At 45.0% G+C, this 24578-nt stretch overlaps 6 protein-coding genes across 6 annotated transcripts; 3 read left to right on the top strand and 3 right to left on the bottom strand.

Moving 5' to 3' along the window:
• Nucleotides 1-2482: 2482 nt before the first annotated feature.
• On the bottom strand, nucleotides 2483-3961 carry N7508_002162 (HET domain protein; the record flags this gene model as incomplete). The annotated part of the gene is made up of 1 exon (XM_058460228.1): nucleotides 2483-3961. One exon carries the CDS (start codon nucleotides 3959-3961, stop codon nucleotides 2483-2485), a length of 1479 nt encoding a protein of 492 aa, XP_058323760.1.
• A 4454-nt stretch (nucleotides 3962-8415) lies between these two features.
• N7508_002163 (FAD-dependent oxidoreductase) lies at nucleotides 8416-11095 on the bottom strand (the record flags this gene model as incomplete). Its single annotated transcript, XM_058460229.1, has 5 exons — nucleotides 8416-9166; nucleotides 9242-9990; nucleotides 10044-10414; nucleotides 10461-10735; nucleotides 10794-11095. 5 exons carry the CDS (start codon nucleotides 11093-11095, stop codon nucleotides 8416-8418), a joined length of 2448 nt encoding a protein of 815 aa, XP_058323761.1.
• Nucleotides 11096-11599: 504 nt separating this feature from the next.
• Nucleotides 11600-11868, top strand: N7508_002164 (uncharacterized protein; the record flags this gene model as incomplete). The annotated part of the gene is made up of 2 exons (XM_058460230.1): nucleotides 11600-11733; nucleotides 11763-11868. The coding sequence occupies 2 exons, from the start codon at nucleotides 11600-11602 to the stop codon at nucleotides 11866-11868; spliced, it is 240 nt and encodes a 79-aa protein (XP_058323762.1).
• Nucleotides 11869-12210: 342 nt separating this feature from the next.
• On the top strand, nucleotides 12211-14007 carry N7508_002165 (fungal specific transcription factor domain-containing protein; the record flags this gene model as incomplete). The annotated part of the gene is made up of 4 exons (XM_058460231.1): nucleotides 12211-12364; nucleotides 12420-12451; nucleotides 12517-13875; nucleotides 13945-14007. The coding sequence occupies 4 exons, from the start codon at nucleotides 12211-12213 to the stop codon at nucleotides 14005-14007; spliced, it is 1608 nt and encodes a 535-aa protein (XP_058323763.1).
• A 3370-nt stretch (nucleotides 14008-17377) lies between these two features.
• On the top strand, nucleotides 17378-18148 carry N7508_002166 (uncharacterized protein; the record flags this gene model as incomplete). The annotated part of the gene is made up of 2 exons (XM_058460232.1): nucleotides 17378-17657; nucleotides 17736-18148. 2 exons carry the CDS (start codon nucleotides 17378-17380, stop codon nucleotides 18146-18148), a joined length of 693 nt encoding a protein of 230 aa, XP_058323764.1.
• Nucleotides 18149-20673: 2525 nt separating this feature from the next.
• Nucleotides 20674-23190, bottom strand: N7508_002167 (uncharacterized protein; the record flags this gene model as incomplete). Its single annotated transcript, XM_058460233.1, has 9 exons — nucleotides 20674-20808; nucleotides 20861-21229; nucleotides 21275-21460; nucleotides 21524-21561; nucleotides 21615-22499; nucleotides 22552-22679; nucleotides 22735-22883; nucleotides 22935-23020; nucleotides 23094-23190. 9 exons carry the CDS (start codon nucleotides 23188-23190, stop codon nucleotides 20674-20676), a joined length of 2073 nt encoding a protein of 690 aa, XP_058323765.1.
• Between the last annotated feature and the right edge of the window lie 1388 nt (nucleotides 23191-24578).

Consider the following 24578-nt stretch of genomic DNA (forward strand, 5'->3'; position numbering starts at 1 on the left):
TACTATTTGCTGCCATAGTTATAAGTGTCTTATTGTCCTCCAGGTTGCATACCTACTGACATTGTGAAAATAGGTCATCCACCATACCTTCTGCTAGTCTAGCTTCCTTTTATAGGTACGAATAATTATCGACTTTCTACTCATTGGCTTCCTTGCCATGCATGCCTACCATGATGATAAGTCTGATTGCAAAGATTATCATTTGTTCGCATTCATCCAGTATCCAATACTAACCACTCCTCTATAGTCGACAACCTGAACCACTATGAGGTTTCTATCTTCGGTCGACTGGCTGACTCTTTCGTTGATAACGAATGCGCATGAATAATTATTTCTTTGGTACTGCCTATACTTGAATTCAAACCTAGTCTTCATGTACCCCATTTGCCAATGCCTGCTTACTTCGGTCTTTTTCATGTATAGCTTATGCTTTGATTCTGTGAATAAACAATTTGTATGGTGTTTCTTTCAAATGTGAATTTATTAACTTATTGCTGTCTTGAACTTCTTACTCGAGTGCTGTGGCACGCTTGGCCTAACATCAACTGCTTCGTTTACCAATTCTGGTCTACATTTGCTTAGAGTCAAGTACCATAAATTGCATGGCACCTAGGTACTTATTTCAAGATACAAGGGTCACAAATATTCATCTGGGAAAGTTATTTTCATATTGATAATCAAACCAGTTTGGTTAAGTCAAGTTAACCAATTCTGTCCATAGCCCTGGAGAGATACACACGTTAGCAAGCAAGGACCCCTATTATGCTGTATATTGAAGATGGACTCCAAACATAAAACTTCGGCTGAACCTGATATGTGCTATAGGGCTGTAGATCAATACGCAGCAACTCGCTTTGTGTGGATCCCTGGTCATCAGATTTAAATGACTTGGATAGGTTGCTTGGATATTTAAAGCTAAAGGCTGTTAGTACCTAGGATCCGAGGATTGAATGATATTTATTATTAGGAAAGAGGCTCTGGATAATAGTCCTCGGCTCTGTAGTGTTTTACTAGATACACGGAGCAACACTGGTATCAAATATCATGACGGCCTTATAGAGCAACACAGCACCAACTAATCCCAACCTAGCTCCATGAGTAGCTTATCTCACCGTCTCTAGTCTCTCCATATCACAACCCTCGCAGAGCCCTGTGTTGCGTTGCCAAGTATTGTATTGGCACCCACCAACCAAGTGAAAGCAGGATGTTTCGCTCCAGTCCGTGTAGTAGAAACCGTGGCCGCAACGATAAAACATTTGAAAACGCGCATAACAAGTCATGAGGAGCGTTATGTTTATCTCTGAGGAAGTAGTCAGTTTATAATAATACATGTAGATATGACTTGGTAAAAAGGAGCGAAACTAGGCAGGTACCGAGTATCTTGATGAGATTAAATTTGGTTGAAGATGTACAAGAAGATGCCAGTTAGCCTTCAAGTTGATTAGGCTGTGTATATGTGGCACACGAAGGGTTGATCTTAAATATTAACTCTACTTCGAGGGGCATGTCATTATTACAGCAGCCATCACCCAAACACGTGGCGCCTGTGCTCGTGAATGCCTTCTTAATCACTGCTGATGGTGGTCAGCATCCCTGAGTTGGAGTATGCACGACCAATCAACATAAACTATATCTTGCCAAGCCAGAATTTTGCTGGAAATCGCATCTCCGCAGAATAGCGACCGGTCGGACGTCACAGACCGTACGGCGAGCGTGTTTAGTACCCACACGAATATAGAAAGGTCTGATATGCTAAATCTAGTCGTGAACCTGGCCCCTTGTTATAGATCTGATCGAGCCTCACTGCCAAAACAAGAGGTCTCCGAATGTTATACGGGGATATTGGGCACCATGGGAGGCATTAGGCATTCTGTAAACGCCTAGTTCGCGTCTGCCAGAGGGTATGGAAGAGGACTTAGGTGAGGGATTTGGAAATTGGATACTATGGATATGAGATATCAAATTGCTGCAATATGATCCAGCTAATGTAATTATTTAATCAAAATTTGAGCAAACAAGCCGTATAACCCGACAAGAGAAGTTCCCCTCCCATACAACTTCGTTCATCCCCAATCTGGGAGCGCCACTGGGAATTCTCACCAAATCGGATTTCTTGGAAGAATCGAGTATGGATTCTTTTCTCTCAGTTGTTTAGTCAAACCCCGCACTAGTACTGATGGCGCTTCTGGCGGGCCAAGTGATTATCTATCGGGTGAGTTCTGCCCGGATATTGGGCTGAAAACACTATTGTTACCTCTGACAAAGGTCGTCTTTCGTTCCTCCTTAGCTTCAACAGGAGGAACACTAGCGATTACGCACAGATAGGTGCTCGACATTTTTCTATTTTCTTAAAGCACAGTACGATACTTTCGACTCTTTTGATCCTAGAATACCAATGGATCCGGTTCCCATAAAACAAATCCCTCCTCGAAGACGTAGTGGGTGTCCTCGAACACATGTTGTCTGCTACTCTCCCTTTCCATCATTCAAGCACAATGATCTTCCACTCTCGTTGCACCTTGGCCCAGTCAACAAGGTATATCCATCCCAGCTCCCGACGATGTGCAAAGCCCCCACTATTGACAATCATCAACACGTTCACGATAGGTGCCTTCTTCAACGAGTTCCCATCAACATCAATATAGTTCTTCCGACTAAAGTCCCTTGAATAAGATCCGATTCCGGATAGCGAGAGCGCGATGAATTCGAACTCAGCGCGCGAGTTATATTCCGGGGAGATGACATGTTCTCTCAGTTTTGCCGCATCTCCGCAGAGTTCACCGATTGTGTCTCCTTCTGAGTTGATGATATAAAAGGAAGAGTAAGGTCTTGGAGTTACTCTGAGAAGTGCAGTGTGGGACCTTGTTGCTATGACTCCTTGCTTTGCGGCGTCTGTGGAAATGCCATGTGGTAATTCAGACGTCTTAATGGTCAATGGTATGGCCTCCCTGCGGAATGAGAGGTAATCTTTCCATCTAGCATTGAACAGCTCATGCACGGCTTGGAAGTTTTCGGTTGCCAATGAGAAAGGGAAGGGCACGCTTCCCATGCATCCTTCCTTGATGGCAATAGCCATATAAACTTGCCAATCATCATCCGGTCCCGAGTCAGCGTGACCATTCAAGGCTGCTATAGAAGCAGAAGATATGACATGGTAGTTTATGTGATACCAAGGGGCTAAAGTTCCATAGAAATCCGCTGCTTGGTAGTGAAGTGGATCGGACAGGCCCATGACCGAGGACCATGACCACGTTGGTAAGACTTCTCCCTGAGTTTCATGATACTCTATAAGGTTTGTACCAGTGTCAGGGTACCATAATAACGCACGGTCAAAGTCTACTACTGGTAGCCCGTTAATAAAGGCGCTAGGTCCTTTGTATAATGACATAGAGATACCAGTTAGCGCTTTGTGAGCGTCGGACCGGTATGTGATCTTTCTGGAAGTGTAATGCCTAAGATGACGCGTAAAGGATTGAAAACGGGAACTATCCTCGGGAATAGTGAGCCTAGTCGAGAAGAGCTCATTTCGACTTTCTTCGACGTTAAACTGATCCTCGTGACAGAGCAATCGTTCGCACTCGAAGAAGGCTCGAGTGTCTGTAAAATAGAGCCGCCTATCCGAAAGAACAGCCTCTTGGTATGTCCATGCGCGATTGACCCAGACGTTAAGCGGATCATCTTGGACATCTCGAATGACATTCGTAATTCGTAAGTCAAAGATATCTTCACTATGTTGGACTGTCTTTCTTGGCTCGCCGATGCCCGGAATCCCAAATTCCATACTATCGCCATAGGCAGCCACGATCACAATTTGCGCGGAGGAATAAATGTCGCCCATAGCCTCTATTTGATTTTTCTTGTCATCTGCGTCATCTTGTATAATGCAGAGCCTATCAGCCCACAAGTACCTCTCCCCCATTCGAACACATATTTCAATTGCGTTCTCAATTGTTTGGGGCATTCTTAAAGCAGGAAGACCACCATCTTTCTTCATTCCATCGACTGTGGCACGGGTTGCTGCAAGCAGGAATGACTGAGGATTTAAGCCCCATACATAACTTAAGGCAACAAACCGACAATTGCCTTTCTCAACAAGGCATCGTCTATTCACATCGATAACCCGAAAGCCTAGAGGAAGACTATATCGGGCTTTCCGCTGACACTCGCTATGTGTTTCGTAGCATTCGTTTATACTGCCCATCAAAGAGACCCAAGATATCATTTCTCCAACAGGAGACGCAGTAGACACTTCGAATTTCTTATCAGGATCTTATTCATGCAAGGAAGAATGAAATGTCTTACCACTTTTAACATCATCTATGTGAAGATCGCCAACCCAAATGGTTGCCACTCCACCCCATTCAGAATAATGGGCCCAAATTTCCGCAGAGAAAGCACTTGATCCCTCTGGTTGCGAGTCCTGAGGCAGTCCTGGGTAGAAAAAGATATCGTAGTCTGCTTTTCTCACTTCAGATAATTGTGCAGCACTGAGCCCGACCACGACCGTATGGTGTATCAAACGACAAAGCCGACATTCAGTCACGACAGGATCTTCTACCAATCGCTTACGCAAAGGGAATAAAAATCTCCTTCGAGTCTCGGGCTCCACGCATCTTACCAGATGTCTCAATCGTAGATGTTGGCAAAAGTCACACAGGGAATCTGCCTGGGAGTCTATGACAGAGCAGGCGGAGCATTGTTGATGAAACAGGCCATAGCGTTCCTGTTCAGATGGTCCATCTTCACTGCCGGAGTAGTATGATACAGACGAAAGGCATAGTTCGCAATGCTCGTCCATTATCAGGGACTTGATGTCGTGTTAAGAGTACACCGTATGCACTGAGAATTGTGTTGATCGTATGAGGAGGTCTTGAGATTTCTGCTCAACTAGCAGTGCTGTCTTATGGCTGAGGGGTTGTTGAGGCGGGGGGTCCGCCTCCCGTAAGTGTAAGGATTGCATGGTTTCTATTGGTAGATATATATGATTACCACACCAACGCACTAAAATATATTACAACAGGGGATATAAGTCTGTTCCTTGCGTCACGAAGTATTAAATAAGTTCCTTATAAAATCCTCGAAGGAAATGTACTGTTTCGTGTGTTATTTGTGCTCTAAATTAGCCTCTCTTCTTTCGTCTCTTTTTTAACGTCTTTTTGTCTAATCAAAACGGCGCGCTCCTTCGCGAATTAATGAAATTTCTTTGTTCTCAAAAGCCGGTATTGCTAATAAGATCCTACCCTCTTGTTCTACTGGGTTTCTAGAACTTCGGGAGTGAATTAGTGGCATAGTGGGTGGTTGAATTGATTTAATGCTAATTCATGCACGCGTTTTGGGCAGGGTGGCCGGATCGCTTACCGATTACTTTCTAGTGCAAAAGGTTTTGGCAGCCATGTCGTTTACCAAGCTAAAGAAAGTTCATTAGAACGCAGAGTTTATTTTATATTCCGTCTTAAGTAGTGCGGTGAATGGATGGATTTTCCGGGTTTCCGTGGACTGAGATACATATAAGGCAACATTGAAGATCAGCGGTTAAATCAGACAGATTTTTTAAGAGCAAAGACCAAAATCTACCGCGCAACACTACGAACACAGCCACAGAAGTCTGCCGCTCCAACTACACCTCTAAAAAGAACACTAATCTAGTGATTTAATTGTCTACATCCATGGTAGCAACTGTCTGCTATGGGACAGGCTTTTCATGTGGCTTATATCGATCAGAGCATTTGATCTACCATAATAATTACCGAGGAAACCACTCATCTCGAGTCAAGTCATTGTGGGTACTGTCGCGTTCTTATATCCATACTGCTCGTGTTTAAGGGAAGCAAAGTCGGCGAAGGGTAAGGAGCTACGTTATCGTAGATTTTGATATCTATCTAATCTTTATGTCAGGGATGTCCTGGTCGATAGTTCTGTATGAAATTAGTTGCGAAGTTCTCCTACCCATTTTAACTGGAGGACGCTCGAAAAGAGGTAGAATGACGCTTATATTGTCAGTTATCTATCTACCTCTCTCTTGCGTTCCTGAGAACACATCCACCCCAACTCTTTAGAAGGGCAGCTCAAGGAAATTCCATAATATTCACTCTCAAGGCAAGCTCCGCAGATCCCCTAGATGCAATAAACTCAGACTTGGACGCAAATATCTGAACCTTGTGTACTACTCTCCCCGCCGCCTCTCGAATAGCCTCTTCTATAGCGTCATCCAGGACCCCGGTGATGATGACCAAGAGTTTATCAGGAAGGAGTGGACCTCTGTACCAGGGACTTAAGAACTGATAAACGAATTCTGCCACATGCGACGCATGTTTACCGACTCGTGAATTGGCACCCAATTCAAAAGAAGCTATTGCATGAGGGTTCAGCATATCCCATATCCACATCCCCTGCTGCTTGTAAACATGCTGTGTGCAGTAGGATGACTTGATCGGTATATTCCACCAGGAGTGTTTCGTGCACCGGTAGTTGGTATCCCTCATCCTTGCATTGATCCTTGTCCTCAGGGTGCTCACATTATCCTAGCCCGTGTCCCGCATAAGCAGCGTAAGCTTCGCACGGATGGTATTTGTAAAGGCCCGTGAGTTTTGGAAGGCCGAGGTACTCCGCCATGTCATTGATATCTTCTTTGTAAAGTGCCGCAATTCTTGGGTAGCTGATTACGACGTATGGAAGGGTGGCGGATTTGCTCAAAGAAAGGAGCTTTGGGACTAGCTCACTCATGATTTGGACGTCTGGGGATGCTGCTAGACCTATCTTTTTTGCGGAAAGATCGCCATGTCTGTCGGGGTATATCGTTCCACATATCTTCCATTGAAGAGTAGGGGGGACTGTCTAGGTTAATACACTGGAAGTTGTATGTTGGGAAAGAGTTCGCTTTGGGAAATGTACCTAGGATGGCATGCAGCACGTAACGAGAGTCGTCTTATCATGTTGATATAGCTAGAGTCACCTTCGACGCGACCAAGGTCCTCAAATGAACCGTCGGAGTGACGAAGGGATATAGTCCTACGATATATTTGTGAGTACAATTTCATTTCCACCAAGGTAGGTAGCACTATACCCATATGAAGCCGTGAGAGAAATGCCTATTGATGGTTTCGATAACGTCATTCGGTCCATTTCGTACGGTGCGCTCGAAGGCCAAAGGTAGTGGATGAAAATGAATGTCAGTCCTGTGATGAGATATTCTGAAAGCATCTTTGTGCTTGACCGAGTTGGCGCAGCCGATGGACTGCGGGGTTGTTTTTGGAACATCGGACGTTGTAGGCGCCAGGAGGTCCTGCCTAGTACTGGTTGCTGACAAGTGCGTCTCACTCTGATTGAGCAACGATGGAGTAGAGGACTTCTACGCTAATCTCACCGTAATATGCATCAAATTCGGCCGTAGGATTAATGCGGCTCGAAGGAAATAGGCAGCGACAAGTCATCTCAGAGTGGCTGCTGCACCATCATGGCATGTCTCTTGGGTAGGCCGGCCCAGAACCCGCGCTAACCCGCACCCGTAAATCGGTTGGGTTCGGGTCAGGTTCTTTGACCCGCACGAGGGTTTGGGTCGAGGTAGATATGATACCACAATCATAGCTCCCTAGGAAGCATAGTATACTGAATACGTCTGCCAGCTTGCCGTGCACAAGGATCAGGACTTCACTAGTATCAAAGTGCGCACAATTGACGGCATGCAAAGCGGAGAGACTCTCATTGCAATTTGCGAGTGAGGGTCCATGCATAAGCCCAACCCTCTAAACGTGGCTCTGTCGCAGGGCCAAAGTGCCTTGAATGTCCTTGTAAATCAGTCCTGGGTCCGTGAAATACTTTCCTCTGCTAGAAGCAAGAAGTCGACAATGCCAAGCTTGCTGTCTTTGCTGCAGAATACACATCCGTTTAACTTGAAGCCTATGAGGAGCTACGTTCCGGCGACATCCATCGTTTCATGGGCCCTAATAATTTGCATTCCCGGTCCTGGGATAAGCAGCATCTTTTGTTCTCGGGATTTTTACAATGCCCAAAGAAAAAGTGGTTATCTTAATCCAGCGATTTGTGTTGTGACAGAGCATGGATAGTTTGAGAGACACCACCAATAAATTGATGTTCCATCAAACTTGTTCTATCCATAATAAGTTGCATTAGATCGAAAGGAAAGAGAGACGGGATGCTTGTTATCATGCCTGAATCACGGGAGATAGGGTCATATATCCTCTTGCACCCCTTCGTTTATATATTACTGACCATCTAACAAAGGAAATTGAAAATGCACAAGATAGAGGCGAAGAAAGAGGCGAGACTAACACATAAACAGAGCGCTCGTCTATCCACTACTTCATAGCACTGTGAATACATTGGTGACCCGTACTGTGGCTGCCAAAAGATCCAAAAATTACCTTTGATTTGAGACTGGGGATTGAAGCTTGGCAATCACAAATGGCGCTTGGAATAATTCTCATCTTCAGAAGTTATGTGAGCAAGAATTTCTTCCCTCCATCCCCAACCTAGTGCAAATGCTGCGCCAGGACCAAGAGTGAGAGTAGTGCCAACCAAAGCACATACTGACTTCCACCAGGGTGGTCCAGCTTGCTTCATTTCTTGAAATCGAAGCCCCAGCCAGACAAACCCAGATACCATAGAAATCAACTCATCATACTGAAATAGCTTCGCAATCCCAGCGGTAAACGAAGAGATAGGCTCCGTATGCCCAAACAGACTAGGCAGGAAAACAGACACCAGGGATATGCTTTGTGGAGCCGAAATCCGGGCGTAGAGGAAGGCAAGTCCTGAGATCGCGGTCATAGTGCCGTATGCACAGCGGATGTAGAACATATCCTGTCTGTGGCCTCTTTGTATTTGGACAGGCTTGCATTCAGAGATTTGGTCCGCAGAAAGACGAAAGAAGACCTGCAGAAGGGGTACAATCACGGGGAAAAACTGCCAGACAGCATTGTATGATCGGCGTGACTCAAGGGTAGAGGCAAAGAAGTTTCCGAAAGTTGGAAGATAGTATCCTGCGAGCATAGCTGGCAAGAATGACCTCAACGCGGTTGCCTTTATCTCGCGCCTGTCTCCTTGAATGAGACTGGAAAGAGGTGAGTGGATGTACTCAATTGCATAGTACAAAGGGGCCAATTTGCCGATTCCCTTCAATTGAAAAACGACCCCCATCAGAGTTGGTCTAAGGATAGGATTAGCTTTTTTGAAGAACAGCAGAGAGCGACCGAGAACAGAACTTCATGTCTCTATAACTTACAGTATAGTCTCAATGTTAGTTTTCCCTTTTCGGTAGCTCTCAAGTAGCCAGATTCCGTATACCGGGCCAATATCGGCCATAAATGAGATCATCTGCGCGTATGATTTGGGATCAGACCCGCTGATTGAGGGCAAGAAGCAGCAAATGAGAGGTCCAAACATTTTGTCCAAGAAAGAAACATGATATATGGGCCTGATAAGATCCAGAGTTTCTCCGTTGCTTGCGGTCCAAGAGCCCTGGGCAAGCGTAGACCCCAGAAAGGGTCCGAACTTTTGTACTAAAGATCCCATGGTGATATGAGCAGCAAAGTAGCATCCAATGAGGGGCACGGTCCACAGAGTCCGCCCCCAGCCAGTCTGTCCATAACTACGACGTGGCTGAGAGTGAAGTGGCATAGAACACTGAGATGCTCGGAGAGGAAGTGGGACAGAATCCAGCCTCTCTGCCCCAAAGAGTGTTTGGGAGATCTTGTCAATGAGTAGTTGGCTCATAAAAGGGAGTAGATACTGGGCGATAATCCTGTCTTTGACTGTTGCCCCAGCTTCAAGTCTTGTCAAACTATTTGCCTTGGTCCAGACTTTTTTAGTTCGTGGTTGTCGCGCTGTTTGCCAATTATTCAGACAAGATTTGATGCTTCGAAGGGAGATACAGTCACTGGATGAGCCCTGGACCAGAATAGCGAGATGGTTGGCTAGCGCAGCAGCACTCTCAATAGCACTGTTACCCCCTTGGCCCATATTAGGAGTCATCTGTATGTATTCTAAATTAGAAGAGATCCCAATGACCGAAGTAGGAACTATACCTTGTGAGCCGAATCTCCAATGCAAACAAATCGGTCCATGCACCAATGTGTGTAGAAAGCTTCCTCTAAAGCAAGGAAATTTCGTGATACAACATTTTGATAAACAGCAGAGAGAGTGACACTATCCGTGATCGGAACATGAGCATACTTATTCATGTGCTGTCCTATGTCTTCCTTGTCGAGTCTAGGGATCTCAGAAGCAGAGTAGACACGGTTCATCTTGGTAAATAGGAACCAGAAAACACGGCCTTCTTTGCCAACAACGGTCAAGGTCGAGTAGTCATCTGCAAAAGTACGATGGCTCTGTCCGGGCTGTAGTCCTGGCGTTGCGGTAGATATTCCAAACACACAGGAATACTCAGACGACATGCCTACAGGGGTTAGCTTCTCTTCGAAGACCAAGGGGCGTAAACTTACATGCTCGTTCCTCTGCTGCCTGTTTCCCTAGAGCCATGGAGTCCATGTAATCCCACATCTCTCGTCTCACTGTACTCCGCACACCGTCGGCTCCAACGACCATGTCGCCCTCGAAAACGGACTGGTCTGCACAATGAATTCGCACTTTCTCAGAAAAATGCTCGACTTTTGTGACCCTCTTGTTGGTATGTACGCGACGATCTCCATCTTTCAAATTTCTGTACAAAATATCCAACAAGATCTGGCGATCGAGGAAGGTAATTGGATATCCATGCCTATTGAGATAATGGGGCTTAGTATCTCATACTGAGAAAGGCCATTGAAGTTGCGCACCTCTGATGAATGACTTTAGGGGCTTCAGTCTTTGATATTATCTTGCCTGCTGCCGACCAGGTCCAACCGTGCTCTAGAGGCTCGGCTGCATCAAGGATCTCATCGAAAATATCCAGTTGGTCGAGAATGCGAGCACCATTGGGAAGAATGCCAATTGAAGCACCGACCTGGGGGGCAATATCGCAGTTTGATTCGAGGATCACAAAATCAATGTTGTTCTTGAACAAGCAGTGAGCCAGAGTCAGACCAGCAACAGATCCGCCAACTATAATCACGCGAAAGCTATCTTGCTTGGCCGCCATACTAACGATACCAAGAGGGATGGACGAAAAAAAAAACAAAAAGTTTGTTCAGTTAAACAAACTGTTCGAAGAAGGACAAGTCAAGTCTATATATACGTTTAGAGCAACCGTGGCCATCCGACAAAACCGGGCCGATATAGATGCCAGCATGCCATTTTATGGTTCTTTTTGTGGAAAGTATCGTCGTACTTGGACCGGGTCCTGACACTATCGACATCAAGACTTCCAATTCAATGCAGTGTAAGGTACCTTGCAGCTCCACTTTTACGCGTAATTATACAATCCTTAATCTTTTTAAAGATTCTGATTGGATATAACTGGACTGGATGAGACCCACTACTGAAAAAATACGAGAAATCCGCGAAACGAGAAATCCGTCGAACTTGAGAAATCCGTGCAACCTGAGAAATCCGAATGTAAGCGGACCTCGAGCGATACTCGATCCGTGTACAATTTTCCGGCAGTGGAGCCATGACATTTGACACTTTGTCACAATCATCCCTCATGAGCTCTCATTGGGGACCGTCGAACTCCATATCGAGGCAAGGCCAGCTACTAGTCAAGCCTATGTTTGATCGAAAACGGAGAAACCAGAAGCCCCGAGTGCTACAATCATGCACTTCGTGCCGGCGAAAGAAGTAAGTAAGCTACAATGATTTTCTCTTAGTCTCATTTTGGTGTGTGGCCTGGCTCGATACCATATCTTCTACTCCTTTCTAGTACTCATGTATCTCATACAGGCTGAAGTGCAATCGCAAGATACCATGCGATAAGTGTACGAAGAGAGATTGCGAGGACTCATGCCATTATGTTGCAGCCCAGTGGGCTCAAAATGCAAAGATACCAATTGCTACTTCTGACGCATGCGCAACATCCATTAAAATGAGCATGAAAACTGATAAATCAGGTGTCAAATCTGCCTCTGAGATGTCGGATGCTAAAGACCTGCTGTTACCTGGACCAAGTGGAACAAGATATCTGGCTTCCGCGCATTGGAAGGCAATTATGAATGCTGTCAGTACCACCATGCTTACTATGCTGGTTGTGGAAGCTGATTGAGTAGAAAGACCAGGAAGCTCAAAGAAGGAAGCATTCATACAAGTGCTACCGAAAGTATGGATGGTTCCGATCGAGCTTCGCAAAGCCCATTCTTGCTTTTGGGATCATCAACACAAATGAGTATCACAGACCTCCTTGCAGCATTACCGAGTCGCCAGACTGTTGATGTGCTTATATCCAAGTACTTCGATTCAAAAGAGCCATCACTGAGTAAGTAAATGTCCAAGTTGCCCTCACAAGCTCTGATATCTAACTTTGTTGACAGTTTTCATACATGGCCCAGCCTTCAGAGAGGAGGTAAGATATAGATCCTACACACTACAGAAAGGATGTGAAACCAATTGAAATAAAATTTAAACCAGTGTGATGAATTCTGGAAGGATCCAGCAAAAGTCTCTCCAGCGTGGCTGGCAATCCTCTACGGCGTCATCTCGTGCGCAACATGGATCAGCCATATCACCAACATGGGTACCTCAAAGATAGGGCCCCAGGAACCAGAGATTTTTGAACTGTACCGGAAGAAGTGTGCGTTATGTCTCACAGCCTCAAATTATACAGTTCCAGGCCGTTACAAAGTCGAGGCCCTTGGTCTCTACTTTGGGCTGGAATATCTTACTAGCAATAACTTGAAGACGAGCGTTTCAATTTTGCTAACAATTTGCATTCGACTGGCAATCATGATGGGCTATCATCACGATGCCCAGTCGTATTCACACATCACAGTATTCGATGCAGAAATGCGTCGACGAGTCTGGCTATTTTTGCAGTCAACTGACTCCATGGTGTCCTGGCAAACTGGGCTTCCTCGAGTACTCTTCAACAAATTAGGCGACACTTCCTTCCCTCGGAATCTTCTGGATGAAGATTTCGGGCCAACGACGTCTGAGCTACCATACCCACGGCCTGAAACTGACCTTGCTAGCGGAGTCGTTTATATGATAGCCACTGAGCAGGTTCTGTCGGTTACCAGCGAGATCACAGACATAATATCTACCGGCACTATATCCTATGGGGAAACCGTTCGTCTCAGTCAAAAACTCGAAGTCGCAAAAAGTCGAATCCCATATCCGTTGCGTCTACCGCAGATAAATCCTAGCAAAAGAAGGATCGGCAGCAGCCACAAGCTCCAACAATACACGCTTGAAATTACAATCCAGCGCGCCACGTGTATCCTCTACCGACAATACCTCTTGACCAATCGGTCTGACGAAAAATACGCACATCTCCGCGACACTTGTGTAGATTCTGCGCGCAGGATACTCAGTTGCCAGGCAGATTTGTTCCAAGATGCGGTAGACCAAGCCTGGCAACATTCTAGGGTCTGGTTTGGCGCTTCTATCTCAATTAGCAATTGTCTTACTGCCGCCATGATCATCTGCTTCGAGATCATCTACGTATCGCAAGCGGAGAGGGGCCCAGATGACACGTACCGTGCTGGATTGGTTGAACTACTGCGCAGTTCATATGATACCTGGAAAGTTTTTCCAACAGCTTCATTTGAAACATCTATGGCTGCCGACGCTATAGCCACAATGCTCAATCTCGTGGACTCATATGATTCCAACAATACCACGTGTACACCTGTTTCTTCGATTACCCCTGAGAACCGATATGAACATGAGAATTTTGAGAATGTTCTCATTGACCGAGCGGCAACTGTCACACTTGGCCCATTTTCTGATATGCTAGATAATGACTCTGATTTTGTCATGTTCGATTGGGTAAGTTATCCCCTCCATTCTACTCACCTGAATTATCGAAATTGAATATGCTTCGCTAACGCTAGACAGGGCCTTTGGGATCGCGAAATGTTAGATCTTAACAATGTCATTGCAAACCACATTTCATTTTGAAGACAAATATGGAAACGTTGACCTGTACTTTGAACAATACAAATGAAGACAAAATACCTCAGAACATGCGGTAGAAAATGCTCTCGAAAAATATTCAAAAGTGTGACGCTGGTCCAATATTGGAAATGTTAAGACTGCCGCCAAATGTCACCGTCGACCAAAAAGGTCGCTGGTCACGGGAAATCCACATGAGTATCCTGTAAGAAAAGATCCGACTCAAACCATTCCAATGAAAGCTGGCTATTGAATAATTGCCACATCAATTCATCATCCGGAGGGTAGCTTCCACCAGTCGGTGTCTGCAACTGATGGTTTGGGTCAACGACAGACTCCATGTATGAAGAGTCATCAATGAAGGTCCCTGAGAGATTTGGTCGATCTGCTCGTGGTTCAGTCATCAAGGGATATAAGGTAGCTACCTTAGCCCTTGAACCTAGACGCTCCTTGGCTTGAATTAAGGGCGTGCAGACATTTTTCAGGGAATCCAGCAGCTTGTGTAACTTTCCAATGTATGGACTTGAAGCAAATTGAGATAAATTCTGTATAATCTCTCTTATGAGATCGTAGTCACCCATGTCCAGCTCTCCAATGATGTTGCAGAAGAGTACAAAGAAAGGGCTCAACGGGTATAGCAGAACAGTCCTAAGGGGTGAACCATCAGCCGAGGGGCACTAAATCCGAATGGAAATCGGTAAACAAACCACGAGAGGAAAGATGGATATGGGTCGACAAAGCCTGGAGTGTCTGCAAGATTCTTCTGAAGGTGATGCAATGCTTTAAGCGACCTGCGTGAATATGATACACATTCCTTGTGCGTCAAAGGGGAGAATGCATATCTTAATCGCGATCGCAATACGTCTACTAGAATGGCATAGTAGCAGAAGTCACCAGCGATCCAATCGGACGATATTAAACCTGGCGCTGAGTTTCGACTCTTGAGTCGGAAGGTCAGTCAGCAGAACGAGAACTTGAGAGCTCAGACTTACGGATTGTAAGCTTGAATGTATCACTTCCATTCTGTCTTGAAGTTTTGAGTGATTGGCAATAATTTGACGGGCGTCGGCATCTTTCTGGAAACTTGATAGCTCTCCTTGAACGTGAGCTAAGTCCAGTAAAATTTGAAACAACGGCATGTGTGGTATGGATGGGCGTGTACTGATCATCTTTGATGGAGAAACGCGAGGCTCTGGTAGTGATAAGGGTCGATACAGGAGTGTGCTCAGTGTGCGGTCAAGATAATAGCACCAGATCACAGAACTGCTGATCTCTTCATTCAGCCCTGAACTTTCATGGGAACTACCGATTTCATGATAGCCTAACGCAGCAATCAAACGAGCTGCATATGAGTTCAAAATCCAACACTGACTCATGTTACCAAGATATTGCATCAACAATGCCTGCATCAGTGTCAATTTGAATATTTCCATAGAAGGAAGGGAACGACCATACTGTTGATACCAATGACTGAATGAATGAAAGACTGGGGGGATTGAGAAAATTGAGATGTTGAAGAGCATGTAATGCAGAAGACTCATAGGCTATCTTTGATTTTAGAAACTGGTCGTTGATGCACGGATTCTTGTACGCTCTCGGCTTTTGATAAAGATGATAGATGGCCTTCACGTAGATGCATATTGAATACTGATAGAATAGTTGATCTTGGGACTCACTGCCGAGAACGGATGCAGCCATCTTTTCAAGTGTTTTGTCGGAGATGTGATCGGGCCATTGTATGCAATTCGAACTCCTGGCCGCAGCGGTCGGTTCTGTAATTTTATTAGTGTATACCATAGAAGGATTAAGATATTTACCTTGGAGAAGCATATAAAGCAGCTCTGGAGACGGGGATAGAAACTCAGTTACGTCCTGGCGATCACGAGGGACATCTGGTACAGCTTCGTCAGGATTTAACGCCCTGGCTTGCGTCGTGGAGTTCACGAATTCCAAGGCTGATCTTAGAATCGATTGTCGTTCACGGTCCATGCTCTGATTGCCGTCGAGTTCCCCTTGTATTACGGCTCTAGCCTGTTCTGCGTGGTGAGTGGAGTCCTCTGGGGTGAGAACTATCGGACGAGTACCGCGAGGAGACCGAGAAGCGCCTGTTGCGGAGACAGCATCGAGTCGCCTTTTCTTCGATGGAGGATCTGCATCTATCTGGTTTTGAGAGTAGAGCGGACTGGGACTTATGCTGCCACTGCAATGAAAGATCAATAAACCAGCCAGTGAGGGTTTGTGAATTGGATTGAATATACTCATTCTGTTGAGAAACTGCCTTCTCAAGGATTAGTACTCCTTCACCAAGTGTGGAAGCCCTGAATTATATATTCAGCTAAAGATACCTAGCAGTATCGACCTATACCTATACTGACGATGGTTCATGGCGAGCTGGGCGCTTGGCCCGAGTGCGCCGGCATTCAACACTTGCATCGTTGCAATTTGCGCACTGTAGCTGTCTATCGCAGCGTACCTTTATGTTCCATTTAAATAGGTGATCGGTACAAGAAATGATTGGTGACTATCACTAACCTTCCTTGAGTGGCAGAGGTCACACTAGATCGCAATGATTAGCCTCATGCAGGAATGTGAAACTAAGCAAGGTGGCACTTACCGCGCACAACGCGTTGTTTCTCATCGGGTCGGTCGGAAACAAGCTAGCTAGCGCTAAAATTAATGACAAGGGGTAAGACCTTTGGTTAGATCTGTGGAGGTGCTCAGATGGCTCATAAGAAAACCGAGAAGAGGTCAGTAGATTGCTCGGAACCGAATGACTCCGATCGATCTGCCATCAGTGGCAATTTTTAGCGGCCATCCCACCAAATCAATAGGCTCGAATCGATGCTCATGGATCTAGTGGTATCTATATTGATCACAGACACCCAGATATACTCTTTAATCAACCATATCAATGTTCTCAGAATATCCACAGGAAGATATTGCAAAGAACTCTGAAAAAATGGCTTAAATAGATACTCAATTGACCGTCAGAATACTTATTCTAAAACTTTCCTGAATACCAACTAAAAGATGATTATAAGCCCTTCAGTCTATGTAAGATCATCTCAAAGCTCGAATATAAACTGAAGTAAGCGAAATAAGACATGCAGTGAGTGAATAGTGGCACCAAGGGGAGTGAGTTGTCCCTTTGGCACCTAAACAGCGCTGTATCCGACCCTTCGATGCTGAGCCCAAAGCCGCTTAATAATCAATACGAAAACGTATTGTTTTCCTATTCCAGTCGGCTCCGATCCAATTCGGAAGAAGTGCGTAAACAAAATCACTTTGTCTTGTTGCTTGATAATGAAACAAGTTGTATAAATTTAGCCACAATCCGGATTTCTCAGAACCGAATTGTGTATTATAGCGCTTCACGATGCCGCCAATCCGGGCTCTTTCCCTCGGAGTGCCTACAAGTGGATTGTTCGCCGTCGGCACGTTCTTCTATACAACCCGTCACATTGAGGCCGTTGAGCTCTTTCCTTCAGACCCAATTCTCAATTCGAAGTATCACCAAGACTACAATCCTAACAAAAACCCGACTGTTCATGATTTGCATATCCGGACAATCCCGATTTCGCAGATTGACCCGGCGCTTTTACAAGATGAGGCGAGGCTAACCCAAAGATTTACTGGCGGAGTATGGGCAGGGTTTGGTAAGTTAGATATTACTTGGTACACATCTTTCGATAGATTAACACACGCTCTATAATACTAATTTTGATTATATTTAGCATTCAAAATCCAACGAACCCTGCTTACATGGTTCTGCAAATATGGAACCACCTCACATCAACTGTGGTCCCCTTCCGAAATGCTAAATTCGAAGTTCGACCCGGGGACAGTTATCACCGACGAATTTGTTGTATTGGAAAAGTTGAAAGATTCGGTGCTCATTCGGGGAGGTGACAAAGTGTCCAATAACGGCCTTCGTCCACTGGACGCGTTGATGGAATTGAGTGTGCGCGCAAAGCCGGAAGAAGACTCAATTCAATTCGGATTTAAGTCATTGTTCTTTCAAGGACTTGGAAAGAGTGACAAGCTTCCAATGCCAGCCCCTGTTATATGGCTGCATGAACAGTATGCAAAGGCATTGTTAGAGTCAGGGGTGCGACATGTTCTTCAGGGATCTGACCAAATTGAATAGTGAGGTAAATGTCTAGCGGCTCTCTAGAATGTTATAAAAAGAAAGTGTGACTCTTTCTTTAAATAAATCATCTTTGTACCATATTCACGCGATTGTTTAAAGTCGAAGGCATCATGGTCCGACGTTTTTATGTATTTGAACAAAAAATACCTTTGATCAGTCTCGCATCAAAGAGTTGTCCTCTTCATAGGAAGCTTTGATTTGTTTTCAAATGGTTGATTTTTAAGTTGAATTATATTATTATTGCTGAAGACGTTGATCATTGCTCGGTTACCCTAGCACATACATATCTGATTTGACCCATAACGTATTAGTACAGCGAGTGGCCCAGGACAGCGAGTGGTCCACCCGCCCATTTTACTTACAATAATTACTCAATTTTTTCAACCACAACGCGAATTCAATAAAATTGAAGCTATTCAGACCTCTCTGGGCACCTATTTCTCTTATGTCCAGGCTTTTTACAGAGACTGCATCGCTGTGGGCGCCTCTCATTGGTCGGATTCGGCGTCGGCGATGCCCCGCCGGCTTGATCAGATCTCTCTTCTTCAACCTCTCCAGGTGCTAAAAACCGCGATACAGCTTCTTCAAGTAATAGACTGCCTTTATGCGCTATTCGGGCCTTCGTACGCCGCTTTTTACGCGCGACTTTCGCATTGGCAGCGAGCAATTCAGCAATTTCCTGCTTCGCGATAGCGAAGCTGTGTATCGCAAGCTAACAGCCTTTCTCCATCTAGTCTATCGCATCACTTAGACGCCTAGGATCATCGGTAGCGAGTTTCCTAATAGATGAAGCCTATCTCCGTACTTCTTTAACCGTATAAGGCGTTTTCGGGGTGAAACTTTTGCTTGAATCGCTTCCCTGGCTAGTCGGACGCCGGGGGGGGGGGGGGTAATAAGACGAATATTTAGCTTCGATAAAACGCGCTGCGGGTCGAATGGAATAAGGCCAGCACTAGCGAAGCTATTCACAATTATTTCCGATTTAAATGTCTCGATTCTCGCCGTCCGATATGCCTCGAGGAAGTCATTTTTATCGATACTCATAATGCCAAGCTTCGTCTGCATCTCGATAGCCTTGCTATAAGCGCGCTTTAACACCCCAAAACATCCGATATCGAGAGGTTGTAAGATATGAGAAGAATGCGCCGGCATACAAATTGGTATAATGTTGTTTTGAGAGCAAATTTCATCGAATCGCGGCGTAAGGTGGCTGCTATATCCGTCGAGTATCAAGAGGCGATACACCCCTTTCCTCCGGCTATTACTCCATAGAATAAATACTTTTTGAAGCCATTTAAGTCCAATTGCATCTGTTGTCCACCCGTTTTCACTAACTGCAAATAACCAGTCGTCCGGTAAAGGGTCGGGCCGGTAAACCAAGATTTCATGAAGACCTTGCCTTTAAAAATGACGCATGGCGGTAGCACGCACCCCGACGCATTTATCGTCTTAATTGCAGTCACCTATTGCCAATTTCCTGGTGATAAAAGAGCCCTCCGACCGTATGAAGTTCGAGTTACTACCTTAGCAGTAGTAATAAGGCCGAGGGCGAAGCTAGTCTCATCGAAATTGTAGATATCGTCATCGAAATTGTAGATATCGTCATCGAGAATGCCGTATTCCGCGACCGTATTTTGTACGAAGTTAAACCACGTTAAAATGAGCTTTGTATCTTCGCATTGAGCTCGCCGATAATCGTAAGATCTCGAGAATCGAGTACGGAGGTTAGGATACCGCTGGACATAGCGGTATACCCATTTTTCGCTAACCGTAATGATAGGCTTAGTTCCTCGGTCCTCGAGTAATAAATTGGCCGCTTCTCGTACATTATTCGGCCGGGGCCAGCTCCGCGCTCATCTAATGAGAGGATCCATTTCTCAAGAGTTTCCTCTTCTAGGGAAGTCAATTTATGGTTGTTGGCGCGGGTTTCTTCGCGACTTTTGATGCCGGAGATACGGCGGCGGAGTGTTGTGACTGAGACATCGAAATCGCGCGCCAATTGACGAATCGAGCTTGTTTTTTTATTCTGAAAAGCCTTAATAGCTAATAAGATCCTACCCTCTTGCTCTGTACGTTTTTGAGAGCTTTGAGATCGAATTGGGGGCATAGTGGGCGGTTGAATAAGAGAGAAATAAATATGACGCGTAATAACGCGGGGTGGACCACTCGCTGTCCTGGACCACTTGCTGTACTAATACGTTATAAGAAAATATTTGGAGCAATAGTATATATAGGGGAACATCTAGTGGAGCCAGATAGTTAAAAGCCTCGACTTACAAAATCAGCAAAGCATTAAAAAAAAGACTAGCATAACAAAATGTATATAGCAATAGGGTATATAGCAAACAGCAATTATGCGTGGACATATAAAAAGAACACCCAACGCGAAAACACCGTATATTGCCGAGTCGCGATGGATGGGAGATTAGCTGCGCCTAACTAGTCGTAGCATGCGACGCGTGAACAAAACAATTGAGAGAATGGGAACTCAAGTCCGAGGTAGACAGTTAATATAAATAGCATCACTTTCCATCGTAAATCTGCTCAGCGGCCAAGGAATACTCGCCTTTCTTGTATTCTCGGGGATCGACATGTTCAGGCTTAACATATCTTGCGGTTAGAGCAAATCGCAGCTTGTTCTCGGGCGCCACAGCATGCTAGAGGATTTCTGTTAATTTTGACGAAATAAGGGCAGTGAACGTCACAAACCTCGTAATACTTTTGAAGCTTCTCTCCATGCATGACGACCAGATCGCCATGGTGAAGTTCCATCTTGATTGTGGTTGGTGCTTCTTTCCCCCTGCGGCCTTTTGATAGAGCGCGACGAGAGCTATCATACTCATCTTGTGAGATTTCTCCATCGTGGAGCTCTTGTTTGAGGGCCTTGCGCTCGCTTTCAAACATGCAGTCTTTTAGGACGGGATCATCTTGTAGAAGGGTTCCAATCGATTTGTTATCGGCCTTTCGAGTATATCCATTGAAGTATTTGTACTTCATGCGAATCAGCATGGTTGCCTTCGCTCCGAGTGAGAGGGTGGCGATGCTTGGGCCCAATGAGGATTCTCCATCGTCATGGAACTAAAGATGTCAGTGGGTATAATAGCACCACGTGTTTTGACTGACCCCTATCTTCATCTCTTCGAAATAGCCAAGTGTCAATAGTTCATTTGGAGGTAGATAGTTGTCCCCAGCGGAAAGGACAGCGTTCTCTGTCGCCCAGGACAAGCGACCTAGAGCTCGCAGCATATCCTCAGGTGCTTCATCGAAACCTTTGGAATCAACGGACACGACGTATTTGTAAGGCATTCCCTTTCACAATCCAATTAGATTGGATCAAAACAAACATTCCTGGCTCGAATCACTTTAACTTACATAGTTAACAGCAAAGTGAGAAGTCAGTGTACCAGCAACTGTATCAAAGTAAGCAAATCTCACGTCAATCTTTTGTATCGAGTCTTGATACCTAGACTTGACTGGAGGCGGAACCGCTTCAATCCGAGATCATCACGTTGAAGATTCACGAAAAGATCGTCTGGACCATTCTTGCGGCTATTAATCGCTCTGTTAGACACGTAGTGGGTGATAGAACCGACACCCTCGATTTTGTAAGTCAATCTCCGATACGGAAACATGGAGCTATCATCAATGTCTGGGAGGCTGAACTTTCTGTCGAAAAGAATTGCGCGCTTGATTGGGGCCAGCTCAAAATGATCGAGAACGACACGAAGCGAGACCGGGTTCATGCTCATGAACTTTTCGAATGGGCATTTTTTGCCACATTCCTGAGCATTGGTGAGATCATCATCGCACTTCCAGCCTCGCCAGAAAGTTCGGCGGATGCATTTGGAACATTCAGGACACACAATACCTTTCCATGCAATGCGAGAAGTGCTGACATCTGCGGCATTCTCATCTAACGTAGAAAGTAGATCCGGTACGAGACTGTAGTGAGGCTGTACTGTGGGGTCTGGCCGATGGCGAAATAACAAGAAGTCAGGGGTGAAGGTGAGCTCAGCAGGAGGAAGAGCGTCATCAATCTTCCAGAAGTCAACACAACCAGGGTTCAGACACATCCATCCTTCGTTGTAAAGCAAAAAGCTTTTCTCGGAACAGATCTGGCACTCAAAGGATGCCGGACGGGTCTCGAAATCTCGTTCCTCGAAGGTTGCTGGAGCAAGGGAATCCTTCAGAGCCCACCAGCTCTTCTCACAGAGGCTCAGTTTTTCGAATCGGACCTTGGCCCCGTGCTTTTGGCCAATTTTCTCAAACCAGACATTGGTAACGCGGAACCAGTCCATGACATTATACCGATGGGGAAGGTCTCGGTTGAGAATCTTGTTTTTGCTTCCTGTGATGATTATTAGCAGCGGTACTCGCAAATGCAGCATTGGGTAATTTACCGATGACAAGACCAACAGCAAGCTTTGAATTCATGCTGCCCATAATACTTTGCACAATAGCATTTTGCGGGTCTTGGTTCTTCTCAAGAGTCAGATTTCCTTCCGAGTCCTTGGTGCAACATCCACCACTGATACATTAAAATGTTAGACTTTTAAGAAAAGAGCATGCCAAACTGAACTCACATCCTTGTGATAATGACCTCGTCGTCGATATAGGTACGAGATCCGCAGTCAGCATCAATCAGAAACCCGTAGCAGAATCCTTCGCTGTGATACATAGCGCCTTGTGTGCAGCGAAACCACGGGATCGCGTCGCAGAGCTGTTGGCGGCCCTATCAAAAAGTGAGAATTTTGTTTGAATTATGTTTTCATCATTTTCATACCTCTGACCATGCAGGGGGAGAACCATAAACTGGCTGAAGAAGATTGGCGCTGAGAGCATCTTCCAATCTGTCAGGTGAAACTGAGGCTACGTGAAGTCAACAAAAATTCTCACATGGAAATAATTTCAAGAGCCACGGAGAAAAAAGGATTATGCTCACCCTTGACTGGTTCGTCTTTTATCGATTTCGTGATGCGTCCAGCTCGTACAGGTTTTTCAGGCTTATGGGCCCGACTGGCAGCACGACGAGGAGCCATTGTAAATGGCCTGCTATTGGACGATCAATGCAATTTCCGATAATCAAAATGGGAGTTTTGGTATGCCAAAATAAAATATGTCTCGAGGAAGACACAAGAGTTGAGATACGCGGGTATACTTACATTGCGGGAGGGTCCCCAGCAAAAAAAGCTCTGGAACGGATTTTAGGATATCCCTTATGGAACCAATTGCTTGAATAAGTGATTTGGAACAAACTTAAAGATTGAAATTGATGCTAAAGATCCCAAATGGTCGGGATAGAATAGGTGAGGTGATGAAAGAAGGATGAATTGGATGGGGGTTGGAGATGAATATTGCCAAAGCGGCGGCCAGATCGCTGACATCCTGGCAGTAAACACTAATTTGACGACATACCACAAGCTATTATTAGCGTGAGCTCTTCGTAAAATCTCAGGTTTGATTGAATACAATAGAATGAGGTCAATCCTGCCCACGCGACGTCAATGATAGATAGGGAACTCGAAGATGTGACAGCTCTAAAACCACAACGTGCTTCGTCCTCTAAGTAAGGGTCACCGAAACACACAAGAAGGAAGCAAGAAACAATGCCAAACTATAACGAGCACGAAAAGTTGTTGCCTAGAAGTATATTTGCTCTGCGAGAAACATAGTAGGTTGGATATTTGGGCCGAAGTATAGAGATATTCCGAACCTGCAACACAGCAACTTTAGTAAAAGTGTATAAATCGATTGAAATGACCATGCCTGATACATATAGAACTTGTCTTACATTTAGAAAATAGGTAAGCTTGCTAGAGTATAAGTACCTACAGTCTGGGAAAGATTTACCGCAAGCTGCATATATAGGCGAGTATCAAGTTTAGAAATTTAGGCAAGGCGAGTTCTGTAGGTAGACTGTAAGTATTTACACTACTGAAAGTGAAAAAAATAAGAATTAAAACATTGATGGATGTCAGTTGAGGCTACGCTAAACAACAAATTATTTATTACAAGCCATGGTTGCAGGGATATATACATGAGCAGGAAGAGATGTAGTCGTGTAGTCGGGGATGGTTTGGTATAACCCCTGTTAGCCGGGCAAAGGGCGATGATCTGCATGCCAAGACCACCTTAATTCTGAGCAGTCTTGCATCATTAGCAGACAGGGGTAAAATATTGCATATATTGTCGCATTTTCTGAGCAATAGTCTTAAAAATTTGCCATTATTTTCTTCACATAAGATATCGGCTTTAAGATTGCAACGAAATACTGTCACATCTCTCTTACATGCATGAAACCAAACTACTACTTGCATAGCAATTGCCATAGAAGACTTAGATGTAATCTACAGCATAGCATAGATCAGAGGGTTTCTATAAAAAGCAAAAGAAGTAAAAGATAAACTAAGTTTGGTTCGTTCGTGCA

This window comes from Penicillium antarcticum (assembly GCF_028974205.1).
Source record: "Penicillium antarcticum strain IBT 31339 chromosome Unknown utg000002l_segment0_segment0, whole genome shotgun sequence".
NCBI classification, from domain to species: domain Eukaryota; kingdom Fungi; phylum Ascomycota; class Eurotiomycetes; order Eurotiales; family Aspergillaceae; genus Penicillium; species Penicillium antarcticum.